The sequence below is a fragment of the Pecten maximus genome, unplaced genomic scaffold, assembly GCF_902652985.1.
Source record: "Pecten maximus unplaced genomic scaffold, xPecMax1.1, whole genome shotgun sequence".
Taxonomy (NCBI): Eukaryota; Metazoa; Mollusca; class Bivalvia; order Pectinida; family Pectinidae; genus Pecten; species Pecten maximus.
The window spans coordinates 74689-90534 of NW_022979470.1; the positions used below are offsets into that span (position 1 = coordinate 74689).

The following is a 15846-nucleotide window of genomic DNA, read 5'->3' on the forward strand; positions in this document are numbered from 1 at the left end:
GAATTTGCTATATTTCCCCCTTTGGGCCCCGCTCCTAAGGCCCCTGGAGGGGCCAGACCCACCGTTTATACAAAATTGGTTCCCCTTCACACAAGGATGATTCAGACTTAATATGAATCAAATCCCTTTATTTCTACAGAAGAAGAAGGATTTTAAATAATTTGCTATATTTCCCCTACTGGGCCCCGCCCCTAAGGCCCCTGGCGGGCCAGAACTACCGTTTATACAAAATTGGTTCCCCTTCACTCAAGGATGCTTCAGATCAAATTTGGTCAAAATCCACGGAGTAGTTTAGGACTAGAAGCGATTTAAAGGGAAAAGTTGACGGACGGACGACGGACGACGGACGACGAGCGACGGGCAGCGATGAGTATCATTCCCGAGTCCCTATATGGGCGCCAATGTAACAGAGCGCATGATAAATTAAATTTAAATCACTGCTTCCGCTAGGGATCGGAACCCGGGACCTCTGACTTACTAGTCTTACGCTCAACCGATCGAGCTAAATAGAAGATCTCTCTAGCCGAGCGGTATATTGCGGCTAGTATTTACCAGGGTTACATACATCAATTTCAGATATGTATAAACGTTAACTACTGTATCTCAAACAGTGTTAGTTGGACAAACATTAGTGGTTACACGAGAAACCAAAGGATACTGAGTAGTTAATATTATACTCGAATATATTGTTTTTGGAGCTTACGTTGTCGTGTTCTGGACGTCTTGAACGAATATTAGATAAATGCATTGATGTATGTGATATAAGTATCTAAATATAAGCTCACCTTCAGCTCGGCATTTTCTCTCTGTAATAAAATTAAATAAAGTGATGGAGAAATAATGCTTTGAAAAGTGTAACAGATTGTAAAAATGTTTATATTCCAGAGACCCGGGACCGGAAATATATATATAATTGATAGTGTTATATAACATCTCAGATACCCTTTTACTGACATAGAATCAGAGAGCATAGTAGGAGGTGCGATGGGGGAGACATCAAGTGCATTGATGAAGAATTTTCCGAAATAATCAGTGTGATGAATATGCTTATGTTTCAATGTAAGATTTTACCAACATTTTGAATTCATTTGAAACCGAGTCCATTACAGTTAACCCTTAAATATGTATTAACGTTAACTACTGTATCTCAAGCAGTGCAAGTTTGACAAGCATGAGTGGTTACACGTACAACCAAAGGACGTTGAGTGGTTAATGTCATACTCGAAGATTTTTATTTGAAGCTGATGTTATCGTCATTTTGACGTCTTGAACGAACGTTAACTGAATGCATTGATGTATGTTATACAGCTTTTCAAATATAACCTTACCTTCAGCTCGGAATTTTCTTTCTGTAACAAATAAAATAAAGTGATGAATAAATAAAGGTTCGAAAAGTGTAACGGATAGTAGGAATGTTTATATTCCATTCATGTTTCATTTAACTCAATTATCCACTCAGTTCAGATTCGAATCGTAATAGGAAACTTGAGCCTACGCCAGGCGTCATTTGAGAACTAGGAAGTGTATGTTTGACACTTTTTGATATTATTGATATATATGTATAGGCAATATTAAAAGCTGTTTCTAAAATTGCTTACCTTTAAGTCTTGCGGCTCCCCCTGCAAGGAAACAGATAAAAAGGAAGATAATTCTACATAACAACCACAAAATTTTCCTTTAGGAAGACTAGCTATTTTTGTTGTCATTTTAGAATTTAATTTGCGCTTTAATCAAGTCAGAGGGAAATATTCACTTGCCTATACTGGATAACATTGAAAATTCAAGGGTAAATTAAGATCGTAAAATGTAAATCCAGGAAATACATGTTTGACACTTATTGAGGCAGCGATGAGTATCATTACCGAGTCCCTACATGGGCGCCAATGTAACAGAGCGCATGATAAATTAAATTTAAATCACTGCTTACGCTAGGGATCGAACCCGGGACCTCTGACTTATTAGTCTTACGCTCAACCAATCGAGCTAAATAGATATCTCTAGCCGAGCGGTATATTGCGGCTAGTATTTACCAGGGTTACATACATCAATTTCAGATATGTATACACGTTAACTACTGTATCTCAAGTGTTAGTTGGACAAACATTAGTGGTTACACGAGAAACCAAAGGATACTGAGTAGTTAATATTATACTCGAATATATTGTTTTTGGAGCTTACGTTGTCGTGTTCTGGACGTCTTGAACGAATATTAGATAAATGCATTGATGTATGTGATATAAGTATCTAAATATAAGCTCACCTTCAGCTCGGCATTTTCTCTCTGTAATAAATCAAATAAAGTGATGGAGAAATAATGCTTTGAAAGTGTAACAGATTGTAGACATGTTTATATTCCAGAGACCCGGGACCGGAAATATATATATAATTGATAGTGTTATATAACATTTCAGATACCCTTTTACTGACATAGAATCAGAGAGCATAGTAGGAGGTGCGATGGGGGAGACATCAAGTGCATTGATGAAGAATTTTCCGAAAAATCAGTGTGATGAATATGCTTATGTTTCAATGTAAGATTTCACCAACATTTTGAATTCATTTGAAACCGAGTTCATTACAGTTAACCCTTAAATATGTATTAACGTTAACTACTGTACCTCAAGCAGTGCAAGTTTGACAAGCATGAGTGGTTACACGTACAACCAAAGGACGTTGAGTGGTTAATGTCATACACGAAGATTTTTATTTGAAGTTAATGTTATCGTCATTTTGACGTCTTGAACGAACGTTAACTGAATGCATTGATGTATGTTATACAGCTTTTCAAATATAACCTTACCTTCAGCTTGGCATTTTCTCTCTGTAATAAAATTAAATAAAGTGATGGAGAAATAATGCTTTGAAAAGTGAAACAGATTGTAGAAATGTTTATATTCCAGAGACCCGGGACCGGAAATATATATATAATTTATAGTGTTATATAACATTTCAGATACCCTTTTACTGACATAGAATCAGAGAGCATAGTAGGAGGTGCGATGGGGGAGACATCAAGTGCATTGATGAAGAATTTTCCGAAATAATCAGTGTGATGAATATGCTTATGTTTCAATGTAAGATTTCACCAACATTTTGAATTCATTTGAAACCGAGTCCATTACAGTTAACCCTTAAATATGTATTAACGTTAACTACTGTATCTCAAGCAGTGCAAGTTTGACAAGCATGAGTGGTTACACGTACAACCAAAGGACGTTGAGTGGTTAATGTCATACTCGAAGATTTTTATTTGAAGCTGATGTTATCGTCATTTTGACGTCTTGAACGAACGTTAACTGAATGCATTGATGTATGTTATACAGCTTTTCAAATATAACCTTACCTTCAGCTCGGCATTTTCTTTCTGTAACAAATAAAATAAAGTGATGAATAAATAAAGGTTCGAAAAGTGTAACGGATAGTAGGAATGTTTATATTCCATTCATGTTTCATTTAACTCAATTATCCACTCAGTTCAGATTCGAATCGTAATAGGAAACTTTAGCCTACGCCAGGCGTCATTTGAGAACTAGGAAGTGTATGTTTGACACTTATTGATATTATTGATATATATGTATAGGCAATATTAAAAGCTGTTTCTAAAATTGCTTACCTTTAAGTCTTGCGGCTCCCCCTGCAAGGAAACAGATAAAAAGGAAGATAATTCTACATAACAACCAGAAAATTTTCCTTTAGGAAGACTAGCTATTTTTGTTGTTACACCTTGTTGTCATTTTAGAATTTAATTTGCGCTTTAATCAAGTCAGAGGGAAATATTCACTTGCCTATACTGGATAACATTGAAAATTCAAGGGTAAATTAAGATCGTAAAATGTAAATCCAGGAAATATATGTTTGACACTTATTGAGGCAGCGATGAGTATCATTACCGAGTCCCTACATGGGCGCCAATGTAACAGAGCGCATGATAAATTAAATTTAAATCACTGCTTACGCTAGGGATCGAACCCGGGACCTCTGACTTATTAGTCTTACGCTCAACCGATCGAGCTAAATAGATCTCTCTAGCCGAGCGGTATATTGCGGCTAGTATTTACCAGGGTTACATACATCAATTTCAGATATGTATACACGTTAACTACTGTATCTCAAGTGTTAGTTGGACACACATTAGTGGTTACACGAGAAACCCAAGGACACTGAGTAGTTAATATTATACTCGAATATATTGTTTTTGGAGCTTACGTTGTCGTGTTCTGGACGTCTTGAACGAATATTAGATAAATGCATTGATGTATGTGATATAAGTATCTAAATATAAGCTCACCTTCAGCTCGGCATTTTCTCTCTGTAATAAAATCAAATAAAGTGATGGAGAAATAATGCTTTGAAAAGTGTAACAGATTGTAGACATGTTTATATTCCAGAGACCCGGGACCGGAAATATATATATAATTGATAGTGTTATATAACATTTCAGATACCCTTTTACTGACATAGAATCAGAGAGCATAGTAGGAGGTGCGATGGGGGAGACATCAAGTGCATTGATGAAGAATTTTCCGAAAAATCAGTGTGATGAATATGCTTATGTTTCAATGTAAGATTTCACCAACATTTTGAATTCATTTGAAACCGAGTCCATTACAGTTAACCCTTAAATATGTATTAACGTTAACTACTGTATCTCAAGCAGTGCAAGTTTGACAAGCATGAGTGGTTACACGTACAACCAAAGGACGTTGAGTGGTTAATGTCATACTCGAAGATTTTTATTTGAAGCTGATGTTATCGTCATTTTGACGTCTTGAACGAACGTTAACTGAATGCATTGATGTATGTTATACAGCTTTTCAAATATAACCTTACCTTCAGCTCGGAATTTTCTTTCTGTAACAAATAAAATAAAGTGATGAATAAATAAAGGTTCGAAAAGTGTAACGGATAGTAGGAATGTTTATATTCCATTCATGTTTCATTTAACTCAATTATCCACTCAGTTCAGATTCGAATCGTAATAGGAAACTTGAGCCTACGCCAGGCGTCATTTGAGAACTAGGAAGTGTATGTTTGACACTTTTTGATATTATTGATATATATGTATAGGCAATATTAAAAGCTGTTTCTAAAATTGCTTACCTTTAAGTCTTGCGGCTCCCCCTGCAAGGAAACAGATAAAAAGGAAGATAATTCTACATAACAACCACAAAATTTTCCTTTAGGAAGACTAGCTATTTTTGTTGTCATTTTAGAATTTAATTTGCGCTTTAATCAAGTCAGAGGGAAATATTCACTTGCCTATACTGGATAACATTGAAAATTCAAGGGTAAATTAAGATCGTAAAATGTAAATCCAGGAAATACATGTTTGACACTTATTGAGGCAGCGATGAGTATCATTACCGAGTCCCTACATGGGCGCCAATGTAACAGAGCGCATGATAAATTAAATTTAAATCACTGCTTACGCTAGGGATCGAACCCGGGACCTCTGACTTATTAGTCTTACGCTCAACCAATCGAGCTAAATAGATATCTCTAGCCGAGCGGTATATTGCGGCTAGTATTTACCAGGGTTACATACATCAATTTCAGATATGTATACACGTTAACTACTGTATCTCAAGTGTTAGTTGGACAAACATTAGTGGTTACACGAGAAACCAAAGGATACTGAGTAGTTAATATTATACTCGAATATATTGTTTTTGGAGCTTACGTTGTCGTGTTCTGGACGTCTTGAACGAATATTAGATAAATGCATTGATGTATGTGATATAAGTATCTAAATATAAGCTCACCTTCAGCTCGGCATTTTCTCTCTGTAATAAAATCAAATAAAGTGATGGAGAAATAATGCTTTGAAAAGTGTAACAGATTGTAGACATGTTTATATTCCAGAGACCCGGGACCGGAAATATATATATAATTGATAGTGTTATATAACATTTCAGATACCCTTTTACTGACATAGAATCAGAGAGCATAGTAGGAGGTGCGATGGGGGAGACATCAAGTGCATTGATGAAGAATTTTCCGAAAAATCAGTGTGATGAATATGCTTATGTTTCAATGTAAGATTTCACCAACATTTTGAATTCATTTGAAACCGAGTTCATTACAGTTAACCCTTAAATATGTATTAACGTTAACTACTGTACCTCAAGCAGTGCAAGTTTGACAAGCATGAGTGGTTACACGTACAACCAAAGGACGTTGAGTGGTTAATGTCATACACGAAGATTTTTATTTGAAGTTAATGTTATCGTCATTTTGACGTCTTGAACGAACGTTAACTGAATGCATTGATGTATGTTATACAGCTTTTCAAATATAACCTTACCTTCAGCTTGGCATTTTCTCTCTGTAATAAAATTAAATAAAGTGATGGAGAAATAATGCTTTGAAAAGTGAAACAGATTGTAGAAATGTTTATATTCCAGAGACCCGGGACCGGAAATATATATATAATTTATAGTGTTATATAACATTTCAGATACCCTTTTACTGACATAGAATCAGAGAGCATAGTAGGAGGTGCGATGGGGGAGACATCAAGTGCATTGATGAAGAATTTTCCGAAATAATCAGTGTGATGAATATGCTTATGTTTCAATGTAAGATTTCACCAACATTTTGAATTCATTTGAAACCGAGTCCATTACAGTTAACCCTTAAATATGTATTAACGTTAACTACTGTATCTCAAGCAGTGCAAGTTTGACAAGCATGAGTGGTTACACGTACAACCAAAGGACGTTGAGTGGTTAATGTCATACTCGAAGATTTTTATTTGAAGCTGATGTTATCGTCATTTGACGTCTTGAACGAACGTTAACTGAATGCATTGATGTATGTTATACAGCTTTTCAAATATAACCTTACCTTCAGCTCGGCATTTTCTTTCTGTAACAAATAAAATAAAGTGATGAATAAATAAAGGTTCGAAAAGTGTAACGGATAGTAGGAATGTTTATATTCCATTCATGTTTCATTTAACTCAATTATCCACTCAGTTCAGATTCGAATCGTAATAGGAAACTTTAGCCTACGCCAGGCGTCATTTGAGAACTAGGAAGTGTATGTTTGACACTTATTGATATTATTGATATATATGTATAGGCAATATTAAAAGCTGTTTCTAAAATTGCTTACCTTTAAGTCTTGCGGCTCCCCCTGCAAGGAAACAGATAAAAAGGAAGATAATTCTACATAACAACCAGAAAATTTTCCTTTAGGAAGACTAGCTATTTTTGTTGTTACACCTTGTTGTCATTTTAGAATTTAATTTGCGCTTTAATCAAGTCAGAGGGAAATATTCACTTGCCTATACTGGATAACATTGAAAATTCAAGGGTAAATTAAGATCGTAAAATGTAAATCCAGGAAATATATGTTTGACACTTATTGAGGCAGCGATGAGTATCATTACCGAGTCCCTACATGGGCGCCAATGTAACAGAGCGCATGATAAATTAAATTTAAATCACTGCTTACGCTAGGGATCGAACCCGGGACCTCTGACTTATTAGTCTTACGCTCAACCGATCGAGCTAAATAGATCTCTCTAGCCGAGCGGTATATTGCGGCTAGTATTTACCAGGGTTACATACATCAATTTCAGATATGTATACACGTTAACTACTGTATCTCAAGTGTTAGTTGGACACACATTAGTGGTTACACGAGAAACCCAAGGACACTGAGTAGTTAATATTATACTCGAATATATTGTTTTTGGAGCTTACGTTGTCGTGTTCTGGACGTCTTGAACGAATATTAGATAAATGCATTGATGTATGTGATATAAGTATCTAAATATAAGCTCACCTTCAGCTCGGCATTTTCTCTCTGTAATAAAATCAAATAAAGTGATGGAGAAATAATGCTTTGAAAAGTGTAACAGATTGTAGACATGTTTATATTCCAGAGACCCGGGACCGGAAATATATATATAATTGATAGTGTTATATAACATTTCAGATACCCTTTTACTGACATAGAATCAGAGAGCATAGTAGGAGGTGCGATGGGGGAGACATCAAGTGCATTGATGAAGAATTTTCCGAAAAATCAGTGTGATGAATATGCTTATGTTTCAATGTAAGATTTCACCAACATTTTGAATTCATTTGAAACCGAGTCCATTACAGTTAACCCTTAAATATGTATTAACGTTAACTACTGTACCTCAAGCAGTGCAAGTTTGACAAGCATGAGTGGTTACACGTACAACCAAAGGACGTTGAGTGGTTAATGTCATACACGAAGATTTTTATTTGAAGTTAATGTTATCGTCATTTTGACGTCTTGAACGAACGTTAACTGAATGCATTGATGTATGTTATACAGCTTTTCAAATATAACCTTACCTTCAGCTCGGCATTTTCTTTCTGTAACAAATAAAATAAAGTGATGAATAAATAAAGGTTCGAAAAGTGTAACGAATAGTAGGAATGTTTATATTCCATTCATGTTTCATTTAACTCAATTATCCACTCAGTTCAGATTCGAATCGTAATAGGAAACTTGGGCCTACGCCAGGCGTCATTTGAGAACTAGGAAGTGTATGTTTGACACTTATTGATATTATTGATATATATGTATAGGCAATATTAAAAGCTGTTTCTAAATTTGCTTACCTTTAAGTTTTGTGGCTCCCCCTGCAAGGAAACAGATAAAAAGGAAGATAATTCTACATAACAACCAGAAAATTTTCCTTTAGGAAGACTAGCTATTTTTGTTGTTACACCTTGTTGTCATTTTAGAATTTAATTTGCGCTTTAATCAAGTCAGAGGGAAATATTCACTTGCCTATACTGGATTACATTGAAAATTCAAGGGTAAATTAAGATCGTAAAATGTAAATCCAGGAAATACATGTTTGACACTTATTGAGGCATTTTATACTACAGAATTTAGCCATATTAATTTTGTAAGGACGATATGAAATGATGACTTCGAATTGCTTACCTTTACGTCTTGCAGCTCTACCTATAAGGAAACAAATACAAACAGATGAGTAAAAAAATCCACTTATTTTCCAAATCGATAAAATGAGTTTAGATATAAACAAAACATGGTTTTAGAGTTAGACCTCTGAGTAAGTACAAGGGTATACGGGCCAGATATTCCGAAACAGTAAGCGCCTTTGTACTTCATTTACGGTACTCTTCAATGAATTTAGGTCAAACAATCAAAATAATATTTATCAAAGCATAAATCTTCCTCGTTGTCCCGATACATTAAACAATGCACATTTCAGATATAATAAAGCATTAGATATATTGAAATAAAAAATCGAGTTCTGAATAATTTAACAGCGATATAGATAATGGTTAAGTATAGGTTCACGTCATTAGTTTGCGCTCGACAATTTCCAGTATGACGTAGTAAGTGAGTGGACGTTGTTACAGGTGTCTCAATAAAAAAAACTACGTTGTATATAATTATATTTTATCGAACTTTAAGTCGTCAAGAGAGAAAGAGTATCATTGTGAACAGAAGATTTCTGTGGAACTGAAGACTTTTTTTATCGAGAAAGAACTATTTTTTTTTTTTTAATTTTTAGAGGTATACCTATATACATGTACTTGCCACGTTCCTTCTGATATGTAAATGTAGTGAAATGTCTGACTTTAGTGAGCGCTTCCAACAGCTCGATAAAAGAATATAAATATCTGTCTGGAGAAATAGCAACACTAAAACTGAAATTAATCAATTGAACGTTGAATTAAAGTCCTTCAAGGACAGAGTCGGCGATAATAAAACCGTATTACAGAATGAAGAAGTAATGTTATTCCTGAGTTCCGGGGGAAATGAAGTCCTCAGGGACAGGGACTACGTCTTAAAACGAGCCATTTCCAAACTCTTAAACCGGGATCGGGATTTGGTACCAGATCTACCGCCTTCTCTGACAAAACTATGGCAAGAACTACTTTGAAAAGGAGGAATCTTCTGGTAGAGAAGAATAAAACCAAATTGATATCCCTTAAAGCCGCGCCGTTCCTGACAATTGAAAAATCACCTTAAATTTATGTACAAATGTGTTAGCTAATTCGTACGTACGGATTACTAATTCTTACGTACAGACTACTAATTCGTACGTACGATTTACTAATTCGTACGTACGGATTACTAATTCGTACGTACGGTTTACTAAAACAATAAGAAGTTTTAGGTAACCAGCCCAAAGGGTCGGTAGGTCCTATAAGTGGCAAGCCCTTCAAATTTATAGCCGGCCCTTGTAACTCATGCTTGCATGGCGGGCAGAAAGGGGCGTTTTCTTCTGGTGTGTTTTGACTTTTAGACTTTGCTGATATTTATTTATATATATGGACTTTTAAAAAGAAAATATGCCCTTTCAAATTTATATATACAAGTATATATATTATCATCATTGATGTTTGATGTTACTCTGGTGGGTGCAAATAAATTTGTGTCAAAGCTACACAGATCAAACATGTTATTCTTTTGTTAACGTTGTTATTATGGGCAGCTTACGATCATGAGTTCTAAAATTTTAACAAGCCCAACGGGCCAGCCTGTTGTAAGACCATCCAAGCCCTTCCTAAATTTAATAGCCCCGGGCCGAAGGGCCTCCGCTTATTTCTACCCTTGAATTCGTACGTACGATTTACTAATTCGTACGTACATAGTACTAATTCGTATGTACGATTTACTAATGCGTACGTACACTCTACTAATTCGTACGTACAAATTACTAATTCGTACGTACAATTTACTACAATACATATAATGTCTTATGATGTAAGATTGGTTTTTGCATGTTTATATCTCTTTGTATTACGGTACTGCATGGATATAACAAAGTGTTTCCTATTCTTGAGACGACATATATATATATACAAGATTACCGGGGAAATGAGAGCTCTTGTAGGGTTACAACATAGTTACCAAATATGGAATGAAGCTACACCTAGGGATGGTACAAGTTTTTGTTCTAAAAGTACATGTAGGTATTTCCGTCGTATTCAGTTTTCGCCGACACTACAGACCTAATATTGGGTCTCTTGGCCTTTTGGTTATCAAGAAGTTGTTTAAAGATTTAAGCATTTTTAACCAATGTGACCTTGAATGAAGATCAATGTCATCCATTTGAACTTTATCCCGGCATGCTAGGGACCTAGTATTTCTGGGTCTTTTATTTATCAAAAAGAAGTTGTTAAAAGATTTTAGCATATTTGACCCCACTGACCTTAAATGAAGGTCAAGGTCATCCCTTTTAACAAATTTGGTGGCCCTTCATGCCAGTATGTTACATACCTATTAAATGTGGGCCTTTTGGTTATCAAGAAGTTGTTTAAAGATTTTAGCTCATTTGACCCAAGTGACCTTGAATGAAGGTTGAGGTCATCCATTTGAAAAAAACTTGGAAGCCCTTTATCCACGGCAGGACATCACGTGATATAAGTGGTGAATCCACGATATTTCAAGATGGAGTCGCCGAACGCTTCAAGGCGGAAAAGCACAGGAGATGCAGGTAAAACAAGAAAAGAAAATAACCTCTCAAAACTAGACATAGCCCATGTCTTCCGGTCACTATTTCTGGTTATTCTGATGCATAAATGATTATAAAACTCCCCGTAGTTTTCCCAAACACTTCTACAAACCGACGGTTATTGTCGATATTTCCATGTGATTTGTTGTGGTATTTCCCACGACAAAAAATTGATTTAGCGTTAAGACCTATATTCCTGCCATCGTACTGCTTTAACGGATAGGTATGTATTTATTTCAATCATTGATCACTTGATGAATTAAAAAAACATTACAAAAGTAGAATAGAAAAACGATTTATGTTGATTTTTTCTTTATGATCAGTTCCCACGCGTACTTTTGCGAAGCACAAAAGTGATGAGTGACCACAAAAGAATCACTGAGTACATATCTAGTTTACATGACGTGAAAATGAACGGAGAAATGCCTATTTTCCCAATAAATCATGATACTTTAAAGTGACGTTTCTGTTTCAATGTTTTAGCGTTTGGCTGATTAAACAGTTGCTGATTACCTTTGATTTCAGATTTACGAATGTGTGCGATATGTGGGAAGGGTTTCAAAAGCCAATCTGTAATTTGTGTATTGCTATATTATTAATTTAGCTGTTTGTAATTCAATATCGTTTCTTCTGTGATTCCTGTATGCTGCATGTATATTTTAACTAGATAATATTGTATTTCTTAGTACTATGTTTATGCTTTTATTTTATCTTATGTTTGTCGCAAGAATAGCACTACAGCGCTAATGTTTACTGTTTTAAATGTGCGACGTTACATAAAAGCTCTTTATCTTGTTGTATCTTGGACTGTACAGCTATGAAGCTGCCCACAGAAATACGACAGCTTACAAATTTTGCGGCAAGCTGTATTTTAGTAGGGCTAACCTTCAACGCCTTTAGGTAATATATTTACTTTTGATACGTTTGTTGGGGCATTTTCCCATCTTCTGGTGCGTCTTCTGTGGATTTATCTTCGTTGATATCATCATGTAAAAGTTTAATGTCTTCAAATTCTTCATCTTTTCATCTTGTGATGTAAATAGGACACGCACGGAAGTAGGACTTCTTTTCATTTTTGGAGTGGTATGCTTAAAGCAGAGACATATATATGTCTCTGGCTTAAAGCGTTTGACATTAGGCGATGGTGAGTATGTGTATTTTTTTCTGTTTTGCCACTGTGACGATTTTATTGGTGTATGCTTTGGAAAGTATGTATCGTTTCGGCGCGGGGCTGTGAGGTGGAGTGAGAGATTTTGAAAAAAGTTCTGATGGGGAATCGAAAGAATAAAAGTCGAGTTCCTTTTTTGATTTCCCTATGACCCCTTTGCCTGGCAGAATTCCTTGACGATCTTGTTTTTAGTTTCGTCATCTCTTCGGCACTGGAATTGAATTAAAAGTTAAATCAATATACTAAAAATTATTCCTAGAATATAATTTAATTTATCATAATGAAGACTGCTGGTTAATTTCTTTATTGGTAAGTTGTTGTTAGGTAGCAATATAGTTTGATTTGTCCTGTACGGTTACTTCCCTTGGTTTGGTAGTTTATTTCCATATTTGCAATTAGAGTTATCGCCCTTGGCAGTTCCTGATATTTGGTAGCCATTGCTAGCGTGTGAGATACAAATGTCCGATTTATTTCCTTCGGGACAGCTACCAACCATTATTATCATTCAACCTGGAACGCTGCTGTATCATTGACATTGATTGAGGGTTTGTATGGGCCTGTTGCCCTTCGATGGTATAATCGGACTCAGATATTTAAAGATTGTTTTACCGATAAGTGTACCTGTTCAGCATTTCATATCTTGTATTGTTATTTTCAAAATTTAATCGGTATCGTGTTTCAGAGTATTTTTAAATGGTTATACGCGTGGGACACCCCCCCCCCCCCCCTTCTCTCACCGGCATGGCACGCCATTACGTTCAATATAGGTTTTTAAGTCAGTGAGTGCATCGTCCCTTCTCAGGACATGCTAGTTACCTCTGTAAATTAATTACCTCATTGTAACAGCCTTTAAAAGGGATTAAAAATAATCAATTTTGTGGTTACAATCTGGATCAAAGGATTGTAGCATGTTATACGGAAATATCTCGCATATATACGCACGTGGTTCGTTATTAAAGTTTATATGTATTATTAATTTTCTTAAATTACATGTATAGACTCAATTTTCGTGTTTGTTTCATATTTAAATGTAGGGCGAGTTCCTTAATTTTGATGATTTTTAGTGAAAAAAATTATTTAAGTGAAAAGAAATTGTTTTCTCATGTAAGGTTTTGAGTCGTAGATTAATTTATCATCAAGTATGAGAGGAAGAGGCCAGAGGCGCTCAGCCAGGCAGTCAAGCAGCCCCTACACTAGGACAGGGAGGCAGTATGGGGGTTCAGGTCACGCGCAGTCACAGGCTGCGTCATCAGGGCCTGAGCGACACGATTCAAGTGCAGGCCCTCTTTCAGCATCCCAGATGGAGGAGGTCGTGGAGGCAGTATCTGCCAGAGTTACCCCTCGCCTGGTTGAGGCAGTTCATTCAGCAATAGAGCCAGTTACCGCCACTCAGCCAGAAGAGCACCACAAAAGAATTTGGATAGTTGGTTCATCCATTATAAGAAGAGCTTTCTGTCATGCACGGGCCTCCAAGGAAGGATCACGCCTTGACCTGGGTCGTTATGGTGCCTCCATCTTATGGCATGCCAAAGGAGGTTTAAGGTGGAACAGTGTTATCCGTCATTAAAACTTCTACTCCGAATTGGGAATCCTCCAGACATTTTAGTCATCCATTGTGGAGGCAATGAGGTGGGTCAAGTTAATTCAGGATCATTGAGGTATAAAATGCTGTCAGATCTGGAAACCTTACAAACTATGTTCCCAAACACGAGAATTGTGTGGTCAGCAATTTTACCGCGTTTACAGTGGGGGGTTTACAACATCAGTCAGTTCGTAAGATACCTGTACGTATTAACAGTCAAATAAGTTCTTACCTAATTAGGAATGGGGGCGGGTATATCAGATACCCAGATATTACAGATGAGAACACAGGTCTATTCCTGGATGGGGGTTCATCTAAGTAACTTGGGAAACGATATTTTCCTACAAAGGTTACAGCAGGATCTTCAGGCGTTATTGGGCACTAATACTAGTATGACCCCTGTTTTGGGGGAAAGGGGGCCATGGTTATGGTGCTAATTTTGCGTGCTATTTTGTTCAGCAAACATTTAACTTTTTAAGATGTGTGAGAGCATTGCCTGGTCATTTGATATAGTATCTTAAAATTTGTTTTGGATCTTTATTTAATTGTCTTGCTTTTACGTGACTGCTTTTTACTTTGGTGTGGTGTATTTGATGAAGTCTTGGAGGATGCCAAATCGCCCATAATCTTGTTTGGGTCGGCTCCTTAATCTTGATATACTGCAATTGGAATGCATTATTTTTGTACATTGGCGTACATTTTTTCAGCCGGGCACTTGGGCCCCCCACCATTGCTTTCAGTTTTTGCTGAATATATTTTTGAATTTGATTTTTGCGTCACGGTTGCACCGATTTTGTGGTGTCCTTTGTTTACTTGCTATTCAGTTGCTGCTGAATATTTTGTTTTTGAAAATTGGTCGCCTTTTAACACCAAATTTTTGATTGTTTAAAACATCAAAATTTAACAAACCAGGCTTTTCTCTCGCACTCTGTTGTGGCGGTGGCAAGCACTCACATTCTGCTTGTGTTGCCATTTGGCTGAGTTTCTCCTGCACAACAGATTGCTGCTACATGTTTTTTGAACTTTGACTTAAAATTTGATTTCAAAAGATATCAAATAGTATTGGTTAGTATCTGCTATGATTTTGTGGGGGAATTTTCTGCTCCCTGTTTCCTCCCCAACTTCATTAGCTAGCGTGGTTGAAGTCATTGGCCATCATTTGCCACATAAATCATAACAGTTAGCAAAAAATAAATCCAACATAAATGTGTAATTTTTTTTTTTGTTATTTGTTTTAGTTGTCTTCTATTTGATAATAAAAATTATTCCTAGAATATAATTTAATTTATCATAATGAAGACTGCTGGTTAATTTCTTTATTGGTAAGTTGTTGTTAGGTAGCAATATAGTTTGATTTGTCCTGTACGGTTACTTCCCTTGGTTTGGTAGTTTATTTCCATATTTGCAATTAGAGTTATCGCCCTTGGCAGTTCCTGATATTTGGTAGCCATTGCTAGCGTGTGAGATACAAATGCCCTCCCACCCTCCCAATTAAGATGGAAATCTGGGTCTGCTGTGGTTTTTTCCATTGTATGTTCGCAGGGTTCACTAAGGAAACGTCAAGACTTCGACCACAGACCATGAGGTAGCTGAGTTTCTCCTGCACAATAGATT

General features: G+C 36.1%; 1 protein-coding gene across 1 annotated transcript in view; it reads right to left on the reverse strand.

Moving 5' to 3' along the window:
• LOC117318681 (paramyosin-like) overlaps positions 1-13393 on the reverse strand; it is a 56087-nt gene extending 42694 nt beyond the window's left edge. The window contains exons 1-13 of the mRNA XM_033873640.1: positions 13388-13393; positions 12811-12861; positions 8935-8955; positions 8604-8624; positions 8334-8354; positions 7792-7812; positions 7117-7137; positions 6847-6867; positions 6305-6325; positions 5763-5783; positions 5101-5121; positions 4831-4851; positions 2801-2821 (exon numbers count right to left, since the gene is read on the reverse strand). Of these exons, the coding sequence (XP_033729531.1) occupies positions 2801-2821; positions 4831-4851; positions 5101-5121; positions 5763-5783; positions 6305-6325; positions 6847-6867; positions 7117-7137; positions 7792-7812; positions 8334-8354; positions 8604-8624; positions 8935-8955; positions 12811-12861; positions 13388-13393 (288 nt within the window). The remainder of the gene's footprint in view (positions 1-2800; positions 2822-4830; positions 4852-5100; positions 5122-5762; positions 5784-6304; positions 6326-6846; positions 6868-7116; positions 7138-7791; positions 7813-8333; positions 8355-8603; positions 8625-8934; positions 8956-12810; positions 12862-13387) is intronic.
• Between the last annotated feature and the right edge of the window lie 2453 nt (positions 13394-15846).